This window comes from Myotis nattereri, assembly GCF_964212035.1.
Source record: "Myotis nattereri genome assembly, chromosome: 18".
Lineage (NCBI taxonomy): Eukaryota > Metazoa > Chordata > Mammalia > Chiroptera > Vespertilionidae > Myotis > Myotis nattereri.
Window position 1 is genome coordinate 15,734,991 of NC_138093.1, and position 15,484 is coordinate 15,750,474.

The 15,484-nt window shown below is 58.4% G+C and overlaps 1 protein-coding gene across 3 annotated transcripts in view; it reads left to right on the top strand.

The window, feature by feature from the left end:
* Positions 1–15,095, top strand: part of LMNA (lamin A/C) — a 46,073-nt gene extending 30,978 nt beyond the window's left edge. The window contains exons 2-12 of one of the 3 annotated variants that reach the window (XM_081112237.1): positions 7,428–7,584; positions 9,449–9,574; positions 9,861–10,031; positions 10,208–10,333; positions 11,143–11,363; positions 11,456–11,678; positions 12,018–12,125; positions 12,220–12,339; positions 12,845–12,934; positions 13,669–13,938; positions 14,208–15,095. In XM_081112237.1, coding sequence (XP_080968363.1) covers positions 7,428–7,584; positions 9,449–9,574; positions 9,861–10,031; positions 10,208–10,333; positions 11,143–11,363; positions 11,456–11,678; positions 12,018–12,125; positions 12,220–12,339; positions 12,845–12,934; positions 13,669–13,938; positions 14,208–14,234 — 1,639 coding nt within the window. In that variant the 3' untranslated portion in view covers positions 14,235–15,095. Of the gene's footprint in view, positions 1–7,427; positions 7,585–9,448; positions 9,575–9,860; positions 10,032–10,207; positions 10,334–11,142; positions 11,364–11,455; positions 11,679–12,017; positions 12,126–12,219; positions 12,340–12,844; positions 13,061–13,668; positions 13,939–14,207 lie in introns of those variants that run through there. The other 2 variants (XM_081112238.1, XM_081112239.1) reach the window with 2 other exon arrangements.
* Positions 15,096–15,484: the final 389 nt, after the last annotated feature.

Consider the following 15,484-nt stretch of genomic DNA (forward strand, 5'->3'; position numbering starts at 1 on the left):
GAGGCCCGCACACTAGAACAGTTGATCCAGTTCATACCGCCTAGCCCCCTTTGTACTGAAGGTGACACAGGCCGAGCTCGAATCTTCTCGGAGCTGTCTCTGGGGAGGTTGCAGTCTCAGCCCTTAACAAGAGGCATGGGGGTCCACCAACAACAGTGTGTGAGGGAGTTGCAGCAGCCCCGGCCCTCGGTGCCCTGTCACTAAATTGCGGTGCGCCCTTGAGCAATCACCTCCCTTCTCTGGATTTCCTTGGCTATAAAAGAAGGGGTGAGAGCAGGTCTCCAGAGATCCCTCAGGTTTCAAAGTAGTGCAATGACCCACAAAGTGAGAAAACAGCCTTCTAAATCCCAAGCTGTAAATATTAAAATCAAACAGAATGAATGGCCAGTGCTATTCTCGGTAGAAATATTTCCTACAATCTGTGGAATTAAAAATACGTGCCTCTTTCTTCCCAAAGAAAATGGGTTAGTGATGACATTACACTCTTGGCTTGTGCTTTGTTTTTATCGCTAGTGGGGAAGGATACTCCGTTTTCAGTGCCTCTCCCTTCGGGACAGCGGAAAGGGCTGTATCATGCAGAAGGAGACGGAGAGTCCCATTGACGTGTGTTGAGGGGAGGCGGGAGGCCCTGGGAAAGGCAGGGCTGTCACCTTCAAGCTGCCCAGGAGTAGACATTGTGTGTCTAAGCCAGAGGGAGCTGCAGGGTGACCTTGAGGGCCCACCTTCTACCCGTCCTGTACCCATTTTTGGCTCCCCCAACCGGAGGCTGGGCTGTGAGGCCTTGGCCCTAAACAGTCGTTCAACAGGGAAGGTATAGTTTGGGAAGGAGACAGGGCTGGAGGGGGTGCTCCCCGACCCTTAGCGGGAGAGGAAGCCTGAGTCCTGCCTGTGGAACAGGAATAATTCTGGCTGGGATCCCAGGCCCAGCAGAGGAGCTGAGTCACCGCAGAGAGTAGAGTAGAGAGTGGAGGGGAGACCCTGAGCTTCTCCAGCCATAGAAAAGGTGGAGGGGTCGCCGTTTTTGAGAACGACCATGGCTGTTTTTGCTGAGTGGCAGCAAGAGGGATGAGTCTGATCTGATGGGAGACACATGGAAGGGAATAGGACTGATGAGTTCTTTCCAGGCTGGCCCAGGGGAGCGAGAGGCCCTTCATTCTGAGGGGCCCAGTTCTGGGCAGTGGAGAGGAGGCAGTTTGGGATTGCCAAGTCCCCCTTCCTCCCGAAGCACTCACGCTGCCTCCCTCTGCTGGGTCTGGAGAGAGCTGCATCTCCCTAGGCTGGAGCTGGAATGCAGTGTGACCAGAACTCCTAGGTCCTACCCCACCTCTTTTTTTTTTTTTTTTTTTTTTTTGGTTAGGTCATCTGGAAAATCAGATGGCGCCAGCCCCCACCTCCTTTCTTGATCTTGGGGTGCTGCTCCCACCCCTCCCATTGTTGTCAGGGCTAATTACCATGAGCCACCAGATGGGGCTTGTTTGTTTTAAATCCTTACCTGAAGATATGTTTTTATTGATTTTGAAAGAGAGAGAAAGAGAGAGGGAGGGAGAGAGAAACATCAATGTGAGAAACATATTGATCTGCTGCCTCCCATATGTGCCCCAAGCAGAGATCCACCCGCAACCTTGGTATGCGCCCTGACAGGAATCGAACCAGCGACCTTTCAGTATACTGGACAACTCCCCAGCCAACTGAGCCACACTGGCCAAGGCGGATGGAGGGTTAACATGTCCTAAGAAGGGACTGCCAAGGCACCTTCTTGTGGGGATCTCCTAACTGTCCCTACCTTTGGCCAGTGGCCTCCCTCCCTCCCACTCCCCAAGATGTTCTATCTCTTCCTAGGCCATCCCTCCTCCCTCCATGCCCCACTTCTCGTCTGTTCCCAGACCTCACCCCTGCATTTCTGTGACAACACAGGAATGGTTTCTGTAGAGAAAGGCCAGGAAGAAGGCCAGTGGAGTTTGGCAGGGGACCCTGCGGGAGCGGTGGGTCAGGAAGCCAGCCTCCTGCCGCCCAGGACCCCCGTGCCCTGGCCCCTGGCTGCAGGCTTCTCCTGCCTCTGCACAGAGCCACGTTGTATCCTCAGCAGCTGTGACTCAGGCTGGGCCCCCTGCCAGGCCCAGTGTCTGAACATGTCAGCAGGCCTCCTACTCCCCTTCTCAGCACTGGTTCCCTCATCGCAGCCCTCCCTCTGGAATTCAGAGCCAGCTTTGTTTGGGGGCAGGACAGCTGGAGCCTGGCGGCCCTGGAAGGAGATCTGATGGGCCTCAGACACCGAGCATGTGTGGCGGGTGTGACACCCAAGAGAGAGGCATGTGGGAGCAGAGCTGTGCCTGCTGTGGGTGCATGTGCCCGTGTGGGGCGTCAGGAGTGAGGGGGCCCTCCCGGAGGGCCTACCATACACTTTCCTGGGTGTCAAAGACATTTGGGACTCACAGGGTGGGGTTGGAGGAAGCCTCCAGGGGCTTCTCTGTCCCTGGAGCACCTTCCCCTCAGTTCCTCTATTTAAGGCCTCCTCCCCAGAGTGGGGAGGCCAGATGTCCCAGCCTTCCCACACCCTGCGGTTCCCCGAAAGTGAGGCCAGACCACAGGCCAGCCACCAAACCAAGCAGTGGTTCCTCTGGAGGGAGGATGCCACCCTCGTGGCTTTGCACACGGTGTGCGGCGGGCGTTTGAGGGCTGTTTCACTGGCCTGTCTCCCTCCTGGGTGTCTCTGCGCCCCCTGCATGCATGATGCCATTGTCTGTGTTCCGTCTGTGCTGTGAGTGTCCTCAGGCGACCGGGTGGACAGGTTTTTAGTGTCTGAGCCTCCCCCTTTCTAGGCCTTCGTTTCCTGTCTGTAAGAATGCAGGAGTTGGCCCGGGAGAAGGTCCCTCTAGGACAGCGGTTCTCAACCTGTGGGTCACAACCCCTTTGGGGGTCGAACGACCCTTTCACAGGGGTCGCCTAAGACCATCGGAAAACACATCTATAATTACATATTGTTTTTGTGATTAATCACTATGCTTTCATTATGTTCAATTTGTAACAATGAAAATACATCCTGCATGTTAGATATGTACAGGACGATTCATAACAGTAGCAAAATTACAGTTATGAATTTAACAGTAGCAACGAAAATAATTTTATGGTTGGGGGTCACCACAACATGAGGAACTGTATTAAAGGGTCGCAGCATTAAGGAGGTTGAGAACCACTGGTCTAGAAGCCTTGAGCGTCTGTGTGAACCCCCTAGTGTCAGGGCATCAGGGGACATACAGAAAAAGCCCAGAGATGCAGTGTAAGTGGAAAGAGAATCAACCAATAGGTATAACAACAGCTGAACACATTTGGGAAGAGGATGGGGGTGGGGGCGCTGGGGCATCAGCATGGTTAAGGCGGGCTCAGGTTGGGGCTGGATTTGGATAGATAGATGGAGGAAGGGAAGGGGGGGTGTTCAGTGGGAGGGGTTGCTGGGACAAAGGGAGGAGGAGGAGGAAGGGGCAGGCAGGCTTGGGGTAGAAGTCAGCCTGGACACAAGGTTTAGACACCTGGGCGGGCAGGAGAGAGCTGCTCCTAAGCCAGGAGGGCCAGCACGCCCTGCCCAGCCACAGGGGGCGCCCTTTCCTGTGAGACAGGAAATGCCCAGGGTCTTTGAGACCTTTGCCCCCCTACCCTGCCTCTCCTCTCCCCACTTCTCCAGGGTCTCCCTTCCATCATGGGGAACTCCATTGGCTGGTGAGGCTGAGGGGCTGAGGTGGGGCCTCCCACTTCTTATTTTAGTCCCAGCCCTTGTCTCTGCTCCCCTCAGCCCAGGGGAGGAAATGGGGGCCCTCCCTCGGGGCCTAGCAAGTTGCTCCCAGCAACCAGGCCCAAACAGGCCTGCGGCAGGCCCGGCTTCCATATCTGGCATCCGAGCTCTGCTGAAGAGGGTGACTCAGCGGGTGGGTCACACTGGGCCCCGTGCCCACCCAGCCCCTTAGCTGTGCTGGGCTCCTTTCTTCCCCCACCGCAGCCCGGAGTCCCACCCGCAGAGGCCTGGCCAGCCTCAGCCTCGTGGCCCCCCGCCGTGGGCCAGGCCGCCCGCTCTCGGCTCTCCCTTCTACCTCATGCTCTCCCTCCTGCTCCCCTGCCCGCTCTACCACTCTCTCCTCCCTCCGTCCAAGGTCAGATTTGCCAGCTGTGGGAAGAGTCAGCAACAGGCTGCCCAGCCCTTCTCGCTTCACGAGACCCCTGGGATGGAGCCACTCCTGTGCTTGGGGAGCCTGGCGGATGCGAGGGAGAGCGTCGCCCCTGCACTGGCATGCCATGGGGCCTGGGGCAGGACACTGGGCAGAGCCAGGATCTCCCCTGTGAGCACTAGAGGATTTCCCGACCCCTGCCTGGGTATTGTCTGCCTGAGGATGAGTCACTGCAAGAGCCCCTGGTTCCCACCCTTCCCAGCTCCCCTGGCCTGCCCCACCCTGTCCCCCTGCCAACCAGTGTGGGACAGCACAGCACGTGCCCAGTTCTCCCACTGCCAACCCCCAGAGGACTCCAGCACAGGCAGCCCCACTGCTCTGGGGCCGAGCCCCTGGCCAGTGCCTGCTTGGGGTCTGGACTGGATCTGAAGACCCCAACTAGCTAGGACATGGCTTCGGGGGCGGGTGGGCGGGCAGCCCTGGGGAGGAGGGAGTGCGTGTGGCTCCTAACCACAGAGCTCCCGGGCTCTGAGTCATGAGGCATGAGTGATAGTGGCTTCTTCCCCGCCGATGGGAGCTCCCCGAGCCCAGCGGAGAAAACCGCAGCGGCCCTTCCTCAGTTCCCTCTCTGCTCATGGTTCTCCTCGTCTGCAGGGTGTGGCGTGGTCCTTCAATGGCACGTGGTTCGGGCGATCATCTAATTCTCCAGGAGGGCACGGGAAATAGCCCCTTAATTTCATGGGGGCCATTATTTTGTGGCAGGTGCTGAAGCAGCACAGCCACCAAGGGTGAACTGACTTGCTCAGACCCGGGACTCCGCTCTCTGTGCCTCAGTTTCCTCCATCAGACAGTAGTAGCATCTACCGTGGCCTGCCAGGTGAAGATTGGGTTAACAGTGAAAGATTGAGAGCAGCTCCTGGCACGTAATCAGCTCGATATGTGTTTGCTGTTATGATATTACTGTGACTCTAACCACCCTGCCTTTGGGAGCAGTAGGAAGGGAAGAGGTTAGACGGAAGGGAAAATTCTCGTAGTTGTTCACCTGTAAGCTGCCAGGGGCTCTGTACCTCTGCTCTCCGGGGTCAGGTCTGCCACCAGGAGGGCATTTCCAAGAAGAACTAGAGCCTGGAGTCTGAGGTCAGGAAGCAGGACTAGGGAAGAGATGCCCTTGAGATGCCTTCTGCAGGCATCGCTCTTTCCGGCTTCCCCAGCTCAGGCGACCTGGCTGGGTGGAGCCCTCCCCCTCCCGCCAGCTCCACTCTCCCTGGGCCTAGGGCTTAGGAAGCAGTGAGGGGGAGCCCTCCTGTGAGCCTGTCCCTGCGGCGGCTTGCAGGGCTTGACAATGGGCCTTTGCCTTCCTCCTCTGTGCCCCAGTTTCCTTTTCTGTAAAAGGAGGGGGTTGAGCTGAACCCACTCTAAACTCCTTCTAGTTCCCTGCACCCTGAGAGCCCTCAGTACGGCCAGCGGCAGCTGTTGGCCCGCAGGGTAGAGAGGCCGCTTCTGGGAAGCCCCAGCCAGCCTTGGAGTCTGGTCAAGGCCCTCGGATTCTGTCTGCTGCGTCTTCACTTTACCAGCGGTTTTTCTTCTTTCTCCCTCCTCCCCCTGCAGCTGCCTCGGCTTCGGAAAAGTTCTGAAGTCATGGAAAGTTGGGGCTGTGCTCCCAGCCAGGGGCTGGGCCGGATGGCGGCCAAAACCTGAGCTGGGTTTTGACTTTATTTTTAGCTTTTCAGGCTGAGACGGAGGAGGGGAGACCTCCTCCAGTTCTGGGAGGGCCTCCTTTCACAGGAGACAGACGCTGTGGCATTCAACAGCTTGTTGTGAGGTGTGGCCAGAGGCCTCGACAGGAGCAAGCATGCAGGCTGGGGGTGCTCCCCCCAGGGGCTCACATCCTTCCCGGGCCTGTCTGGATGGGCCTGTCTGGACGTCACCCTGTCCCCTCCCAGAGGAGCCCAGTGGAAGAGGAAGTGACTCCTGTTTGAATCTGCGAAGGCGGCAGAATGCTGCCTGGGTCTTGGCCTCTCCCTCCAGCGCGGCCTCCAGTCTGGCCTCTCCCTCCTGCTCCACAGTGGATTGTTGTGGAGCTTAGCGCTTTTGTGGCCGGAGAAAAATGTTGGCAGGGCCGCTTTTTCCCTTTCCAGGATCGAATATTTTCCCCCTGCCGACGTTGGGTTTTCTTTTTTCCATCTGCTGTGGTGGTTTGTGCTGAAGGCCTGATGTGTTACAGATGGCAGCTGGGACCCGGCCCTCTGGCTCGCCCCCACCCCCTGCATCCGAACCTTTCTTTCAGCAGACATTGGTGAAAGGGCAGAACATCTGGAGAGTTCCTGGATTCCCCAGGGGTTTTTAAGAAAAGAGGACCCCTCTATTTTTCCAGTTCACTATCCAGCAAAAATCACCAGGGGCCCAGAAAGGGGAGCAGGGGTGGGGGGTGGGGGCAGAGGCAGCCTGTGTGCTCGGTTCTAGCTGAAGCTTCACCTGCTGTGAGGAGTGGGGAGGTCATATCTGGAGCCAGATGCCGAGGCTCATGGTCGACACATGGGGATCAGCATTCTCTCAGGCTCTGAGGAGGCCCAGAAGGAGGGAGGCTGGAAGCCCCGTGCTCTGCCCAGATCACGGGAGCCAGGCTGAGTCTGAGAAAGGGAAGGGTTCATACCACGCCTGGTTGTCCTCATCCCAGGCCTCCCTGAGTTCTAACCAGGCTTACTCCACAGCCCCCAGAGTGTAAAAGGGACTAGAGGAGGGTGACTAACACCTTTAGCGCTCAAACGGGGAACCATTAGGGATGCACTGACCGCAGGGCTGGGAGTCTGGGTCCCTGCTGGGGGGAAGGCTCGGCTGGATGAAAGGTGGGTGGAGTCAGGGAGGAGAAGGTTAAGGCCCCAGTGTGGGAAGGGGTGGGAGACAAAGGTGGGTCTGTTTCTTTGGGAAGGAGGGGAGAAAGGGAAAAGCATGTGCATTCATCTCACGGGATCCGGCTTTGCCCTTGGCCCCAGGCACGTTCCTGCACACTGAGTCATGGGAAGGGTGGAGAAGCAGGGAAGGGGTTTGGGGGACTTTGGTGGACGTGGGAGTCCAGCCCCACAGGCAGGCAGATGCCACCAAACCAAATCCCAGGATGCCCTCTGCTGGCCATTGGAGGGATAGCAGAGCCAGGCCCCACAGCTGACCTCTGGTGGCGGGGAGGGAGTGACTTCTCTCTCTCTAGGGAACCTGGCGCTCTCTAGGGACACAGACTCCTCCCCTTAAACCCATTCTTCCTTGCTTCCTTAGCAACAGCAAAAAGGAGGGAGACCTGATGGCCGCCCAGGCCCGCCTCAAGGACCTGGAGGCGCTGCTCAACTCCAAGGAGGCTGCGCTGAGCACTGCTCTGAGCGAGAAGCGCACGCTGGAGAGCGAGCTGCACGACCTGCGGGGGCAAGTGGCCAAGGTGAGACCACGCTCCGGGCCTGCCCATGACCCCCCGACCCCTGCTCTCCCCCCACCCCAAACAGACGCACACTCGCACACTCGTTCTTCTGTCCCAGTTGCTCTCTGGAGGTGGCTGGTCTGACCTGTCCCGGCCTCAGAGCCATGCCCCTATCCTAGCATCATTTCGCCCCGTCCTGGCCATATGTCCTCTCTCTGCTGCCCATGGTATCTGGCAGAGTGAATTTAAAATATTCCATAAAGCATTCCCATTTAACGTGGCAATGAACTGTGCTTGGCCTTGGATTTCCTCCTGGTTTGGCCTCCTTATAAAGAGCTGCAACCTCTTAGACCCGTGGTCGGCAAACTGCGGCTCGCGAGCCACATGCGGCTCTTTGGCCCCTTGAGTGTGGCTCTTCCACAAAATACCACGTGAGGGCGCGCACGTACAGTGCAATTGAAACTTCGTGGCCCGTGCGCAGAAGTTGGTATTTTGTGGAAGAGCCAAACCGGTTAGGGCTCTTTTTATTTTTTTAATAAGATTTTTTTTGGTGTGCCACAGAATTTTAATCGTTAGTTTATTTATTTTTAAATACATTTTTATTGATTTCAGAGAGGAAGGGAGAGGGAGAGAGAGATATAAACATCAATGATGAGAGAGAGCCATTGATCGACTGCCTCCTGCACACCCCACCCTGGGGATCGAGCTCGCAACCTGGGCATGTGCCCTTGACTAGAATCGAACCCGGGACCCTTCAGTCCACAGGTTGATGCTCTATCCACTGAGCCAAACCGGCTCCGGCCACTTTATTTTTTAAAAATATATATTTTTATTGACTTCAGAGAGGAAGGAGAGGGAAAGAGAGATACAAACATCAATGATGAAAGAGAATCATTGCTCAGCTGCCTCCTGCACACCCCACAGTGGGCATCGAGCCCAAAACCCAGGCATGTACCCTTGACCAGAATTGAACTCAGGACCCTTCAGTCTGCCGGCTGACGCTCTATCCACTGAGCCAAACCAGCTAGGGCTACTTCCTTTTCTTTTTTAAAAAAATTTTATTGATTGATTTGAGGGAGAGAGAGAAACATTGACTTGTTCCACTTATTTATGCCTTCACTGGCTGTTTCCTGTGTGTGTCTTGACTAGGGATTGAACCTCGGTGTATCTGAACGAAGCTCTAACTAATTGAGCTACCCCGCCAGGGCTGGTCCTTACTTTCAAAACACTGCTTTCTATTTCTTCCTCTAATCTCTCAGGGTACAATCTAGGAAACTATTTAAAAAGCTGGCTTCTTGTCAGTTTCAGCCGCATCTGCTCAGAGCAGGGCCTGCACTCGTCAGTTGCCAAGATTCTGTCCAGGACTCTCTCCCCTCCCAGGCCCTAGCACCACAGTACACCAGGGAGAGAAGGGGAGGTGCTGGCTGATTATAAAACCAAGACTGGGCCATTCTCCTCCCCGGCCTCCTCTTCCAGCTCTACCCTGCCCCTAGCCCTTCCAGCTGCACTGGCCAGCCTGAGCTTCCTGAGATGAAACTCTAACAAAGGTGCTTCCCTGCTCACACTGCCGGCCCAGCCACCTCTCCCATCATTCCACCCTGACCCCAGCCCTGACCCCACACTTTGGTTCCTTCTCTCCTGTTCCCTCTAGATCTGGGACACATCTCCTTTATAGCTATTGCTGTGTGATGCCAGAGGGGGAGGTGCTGTCTCTTATTTCTTATCAAGTACCTACCCAGAGTAGTTGCTCTGAGTGAGGAGATTTCATCACCTCTGTGGGCCTTCAAGGCTCTCACTCCCTGGGACCTGTTTCACACACATGGAGGGATGCCCTGGAACAGCCCACTCCCCAGCCAGCTCCCTGACACCTGCCCCCTTCCTCCAGCTCGAGGCAGCCCTGGGTGAGGCCAAGAAGCAACTTCAGGATGAGATGCTGCGGCGGGTGGATGCTGAGAACAGGCTGCAGACCCTGAAGGAGGAACTGGACTTCCAGAAGAACATCTACAGCGAGGTGGGCATTGTGCCCTCGGGCCGGGGACCGGGGATCGGGGCTGGGTGTGACAGACACCAGAGCTGGGGCTGGAAGATCAGCTGTGTGTGGAGCTCACCTGCCTGCCTCCCTTGCACTAGTGGGGATGGGGGGTTGGGAGGGGTTGGGGTGGCCATCACCCAGCTCCCAGGTTAAAGTGGGGCTGACAGTGACTCACCCGGTTAGGACTGGGGCGGGAGCTTGGTCACCTGGGTCTTAGCCTCCAGGGACCTAGTTCTCATTTTGATTTCGGTGTCTAACCCTCCAGGAGCTGCGCGAGACCAAGCGCCGCCACGAGACCCGGCTGGTGGAGATCGACAATGGGAAGCAGCGGGAGTTTGAGAGCCGGCTGTCGGATGCCCTGCAGGACCTGCGGGCCCAACATGAGGAGCAGGTGGAGCAGTACAAGAAGGAGCTGGAGAAGACCTATTCTGCCAAGGTGCTGCCTCTGCCCACAGCCCTACCCCCCCACCCTGGCATGTCCCACAGGGGACCGGGTGGATGGGGGGGGGGGGTGACTCAGGGTGCCCGGGACCTGTGGCTGCAGTCCGGGTGCCCTTCCCAGGTCCTCCCTCCCTCCCATCCCGTCGCCCTAACCCTGGTCCTCCCTTCCAGCTGGATAACGCCAGGCAGTCAGCCGAGAGGAACAGCAACCTGATGGGGGCCGCCCACGAGGAGCTGCAGCAGTCCCGCATCCGCATCGACAGCCTCTCAGCCCAGCTCAGCCAGCTGCAGAAGCAGGTGCGGCCCCTCCCCCCTCGGCCAGGCGTCTGGGCAGGGCCAGGACGGAGGGTGGAAGTCCAGGGGCTTCCTGAGGAGGGGTGGAGGTCAGGGACAGAACAGGCTCCCAGGACCACAGACTGAGACAGGGCATAGCATTTGGAGTGAGATGACCTGTTCCTGGACCACCTCCTATCTCACCTGTATGACCTTCACTTCTCAGAGCCATGGTTTCCCATTGAAAATGGGGACCGCGTGCACATGAGATATCACTCTGGCCGGTGCTCTCAGTGGTTAGAGCGTTAGCCCGTGCACCAAAGGGTCTCGGGTTCAATTCCTGGTAAAGGGCTCATACCTGGGTTGCAATCCCCAGCCCAGTGAGGGTGCGTGCGGGAGGCAACAAATCGATGTGTCTCTCTCACATTGATGTTTCTCTCTCTCTTCCTCTCTCTCTCTCTCTCTCTCTCTCTCTCTCTCTCTCTCTCTCTCTCTTTCTTCCTCTCTCCCTCTCTCCCCCTCCCTTCCAGTCTCTCTAAAAATCAATTGGAAAAATATCCTCAGGTGAGGATTAACAAACAAAGGCATCAGTATTACTCTAGGTGTCTGTGCCATTTGTGACAGGAAGAAATAGGTTCTACCTTGAGAATGAGGGACTTCAGTGAGATGCTGGGAAGGGCTTCCGGGTCGCCAGCCCAGGCCATGTGAGAGCCATGATAGTCTCTTACGGGAGCCTGGAGTTCCCGGGGAGTGTGGCTGGGTGTCCCCCGCCCCTTGCCTCCCCATCCTCGGGGTCCTTGGGAGCTCACCAGCTCCCTGCCTTTCTCACCCAGCTGGCAGCCAAGGAGGCGAAGCTGCGGGACCTGGAGGACTCGCTGTCCCGGGAGCGGGACACCAGCCGCCGGCTGCTGGCCGAGAAGGAGCGCGAGATGGCAGAGATGCGGGCGAGGATGCAGCAGCAACTGGACGAGTACCAGGAGCTGCTGGACATCAAGCTGGCGCTGGACATGGAGATCCACGCCTACCGCAAGCTCCTGGAGGGCGAGGAGGAGAGGTGGGTCGGGCAGGGGTCGGGGAGGTGCTCGCAGCCACTCTGGCCTGTGACTGGCCTTGACGAGGCCCCCAACTCTGTCTCCCGCTCCCCAGGCTACGCCTGTCCCCCAGCCCCACCTCGCAGCGCAGCCGTGGCCGTGCCTCCTCTCACTCGTCCCAGACACAGGGCGGGGGCAGCGTCACCAAGAAGCGCAAGCTGGAGTCGGCTGAGAGCCGCAGCAGCTTCTCGCAGCACGCGCGCACCAGCGGCCGCGTGGCCGTGGAGGAGGTGGACGAGGAAGGCAAGTTCGTGCGGCTGCGCAACAAGTCTAACGAGGTAGGCGCCCAGGCTGGGTGTGAGGGACTAGGGCGAGGTGAAGGCATGGCGGATGGAGAGAGGCAGGCCCAGTGAGTGTGTGTGTGTCTCCCCCAGGCTCTAGTTCTAGACCTACGAGCATCAGTCTCCGCATCTGTAAAATGGAGCAATAGTCCCTAACTCTGAGTTGTGGAGAAGGTGAAAGTAAAGTGCCCACAGGTTGCAGCTGTTAGCCTTGAGGGGAGGGCAGTGTGGGGAGCTGGAGGGAGAGGCCTCCACGTGTGCCTGTGGGGCCCTTGAGCCATGTAAATCCAGGAGCCTGGATGAGCATCCCCCACCTTCCTCTCCCCTGCCCGGCAGGACCAGTCCCTGGGCAACTGGCAGATCAAGCGCCAGAATGGAGATGATCCCTTGCTGACCTACCGCTTCCCACCGAAGTTCACCCTGAAGGCTGGGCAGGTGGTGACGGTGAGTGGCAGGGTGTTTGGACTCTGGGACGGGGGCTGGTTGGCCTCAGGCTGGGTGCGCTGGAGTGAGCGCCCTTCTCTCATTCTCCCTCCAGATCTGGGCTGCAGGAGCAGGGGCCACCCATAGCCCCCCGACCGACTTGGTGTGGAAGGCGCAGAACACCTGGGGCTGTGGGAACAGCCTGCGCACGGCGCTCATCAACTCCAACGGGGAGGTGAGTGTGCCGCCCCCGCCCTCGTCCTGTGCCAGGCTCCCCTGGCGGCCACATCCCAGGGGACTCCCCAGGCACAGTTGAGAGCCCTTTGCCAAGGAAGCCAATTCAGGGTCACTTTCTTCTATCTCTCTATCTCTATGGTGCAGCCCCAGGCCCTAAGCTCTCCACCCAGTGGCAAACCAAAAGATGCCCCTCCCTCAGCCTGCGTGGTAGAAGTTAGATGGCGAGGAGGATTGTTAAAGGCAGAACCACATTCCTACCCAGGCCGTTTGACAGTGTTTCTCTGGGGTAGAAACCAGCTCCTTAGCTCCAACCCGCCGCCCCCCCACCTACCGCCCCCACCCCCCGGGGGTTTGGGGGGATGGGGAGAGACAAATAAGCAACAGGCTGGACAAAGGGCAGAGCACAAGAAAGGTTCTTAGGTGGTCCCTGTGGGTGGCTACACCGCACACCCCTTCCCCGGCCCCACCCCTAACTCTTGGGCCTGGTCCCATGTACCTGACAGGAGGTCGCCATGCGCAAGCTGGTGCGCTCAGTGACTGTGGTTGATGACGACGACGATGAGGACGGGGATGACATGCTCCATCACCACCACGTGAGTGGCAGCCGCCGCTGAGGCCACGCCCACACTGGGGCAGCCAGCCAGGCCCGGGGCAGCCTCTCCCTGGCCTCCCTCCCCCATGCCAAAAATCACTTCATTAAAGAATGTTTTGGAACTTCACTTGCTGCCCTGGCTTTTCTTCTCTCTCCTCCCTATACCTTGAACAGGGGACCCAGGTGTCTGGGTGCCCTACTCTGGTAAAGAAGGGAGTGGGAACGCTGATGCCATGGAGTATTCCCATGGGAGCAGTGGACAAGGGTCTGGATTTGTCTCTTGGGAAGGGGATGGGAGGACAGACGCGGGGCTCCCAGCCCTGCCTCTCTCCCCCATTTCTGTTGCATGCATGTCCTTTCTTCCCCATTTTCTTGCCAGAACATTCTCTCTCGTTCCCACCCTCTCCGATTGACTTTGCATGCCTGCCGCCCTCCAAGCTTGCCCTCTCTCTCCTGTCCCTCTTAAGCTTAGAGTAGCTGGGACAGGCAAAGCCACACTGCACTGCCTTGTCCCCAGGTCTTCCAGGTCCTCCTCCCTTTCCATGCCTCCCCCCCCCCGCCCCCCCAGCCCAGCCTCTCAGGCCCTATGGCCTGCCCTCTGGCCCCTTGAGGACAGAACCCCACCTTCCTGCCTGGTGGCTGCCAGCCCGCAGGAGCCCTGGTGGAACTGGTGGTTAGGCCTAAGCAGTCAGTCCCAAACTCGCCTGAGCCCCTGAGCCTTGTCTCCCTCCTCAGGGAACCCACTGCAGCAGCTCGGGGGACCCCGCTGAGTACAACCTGCGCTCGCGCACTGTGCTGTGCGGGACGTGCGGGCAGCCTGCCGATAAGGCGCCCGCCAGCGGCTCGGGAGCCCAGGTGGGCGGATCCATCTCCTCTGGCTCTTCTGCCTCCAGTGTCACAGTCACTCGCAGCTACCGCAGTGTGGGGGGCAGTGGGGGTGGCGGCTTCGGGGACAACCTGGTCGGCCGCTCCTACCTCCTGGGCAACTCCAGTCCCCGGACCCAGGTGAGTTGTCTCTTTGTCGCCGCACCCCACCCACAGAGGACCGCGGTCCTTGAGGGTTAGGACAAGGTGGGCCTGTGGGGGCAGAGCCTTCTCTTCCGCAGCCCGGGGGAGTGGGAGCCCCCCCACCGCCGCCCAAGGTCCTCCACAGTCACTCCCGCATCCTGCCCCTCCTGTCTGAGCCCCAGGCTGGAGGGCGGGGCGGGCCGAGGGTTAGGCGGGAGGGAAGGGCCCTGCACTGCCGCTCACACTTCTCCTCTCTCCCCTCCTAGGCTGCCCAGAACTGCAGCATCATGTAATCTGGGACCTGCCAGGCCGAGCGAGCGGGGGACCCAGGCCTCCGGCTTCCTCCTCACCTCGTGCCCACCCCACCCCTGCACCTCATGGGCGGGGCCTTGAAGCCAAAGAAAAATACCCCTTGGGTTTTTTTCTTCTGTGTTTTGTTTTTTTTTTCTAAGAGAAGTTATTTTCTACAGTGGTTTTATACTGAAGGAAGAACACAACCAAAAAAAAAATATATTTAGCATTTATCTCTGTTTGTCCTGCATTTTCCCAGCTTTCAGGAAACTCCATATCTGCCTTAAAACCAAAGAAGGCTCCTCCAGGAGCCAGGGGAGAGGGGTGCTTTTACAGAGCCGAGTTTCTGCTTTCCTGCCTGCCTGCAGCCCCCACCCCGGGGCCCCGGGAACATGGAGCCTGAGAGGCAGCTGTGCAGTCTTCTGTGCCGCCTTCCCAGGCCCTGGGCTGGCTCCCATCCTCGTTACCTGGCTGAGTCCCACGCCCGCCCCCAGCCCCAGGTGACTTGATTCTCCCAAGTCCCAGCTGCGCTTGCTTTTCTTGTATTTTATGAGACAAGAGATGGGAATGAGGTGAGCGGTACAGGAAGGGGGACGAAGGGTTAGCCTGAGCCTGCTGCCACCCAGCTGTAGAGTCGGAGTGGGGTCTGCTGGTCACTGGAGGTCAGGGTCAAGTGGGTGCAAGGAGAAGGGAAAGGGAGGCTCCCTAGAAACGGTGAGAGCCTGTGGGCCCCACCCAGAGGAGGACGGTGAGAAGGGGTGGAGGGTGTGCAGTCGTTTTTGGCAAACACTAAAGATCCCCTTGGCTCCCCATCCCCCGTCTGCACCCCTTCTCTTCTCAAATCAATACACTAGTTGTTTCTACTCTTGTCTGCCGTGGTGTCTTTGTTGGTGGGCGTCACCCTGTGTTCCGAGGGACAGACACACAAACGTTGCACAGTCACCAGCATCCTCATGTTCACGGCTGCCCAGACTCACCCCCTGCCCCCCCCCGCCCCCCCCCCGCCTCCAGCTCCAGGGGGACAGGATGCGGCCTTCAGAGCACCCGGGTACACATTAGTGTCGTCTGTGGGCAGAGGCTGTGACATAAGCAACACTCACCCACTTGGGGGGCTCCCCCCCTTCCTCCCACAGCCGTTTCCCAGCACCTTCTACCTCCTGGGCACCTTCTGCCTGTGGGCCCGGTCTGAGGGTGGTGCCATCTCGGGGAGCAGAAGCTAGGGAGGCACCAGAAGGGAGCAGGACTGGCTGCA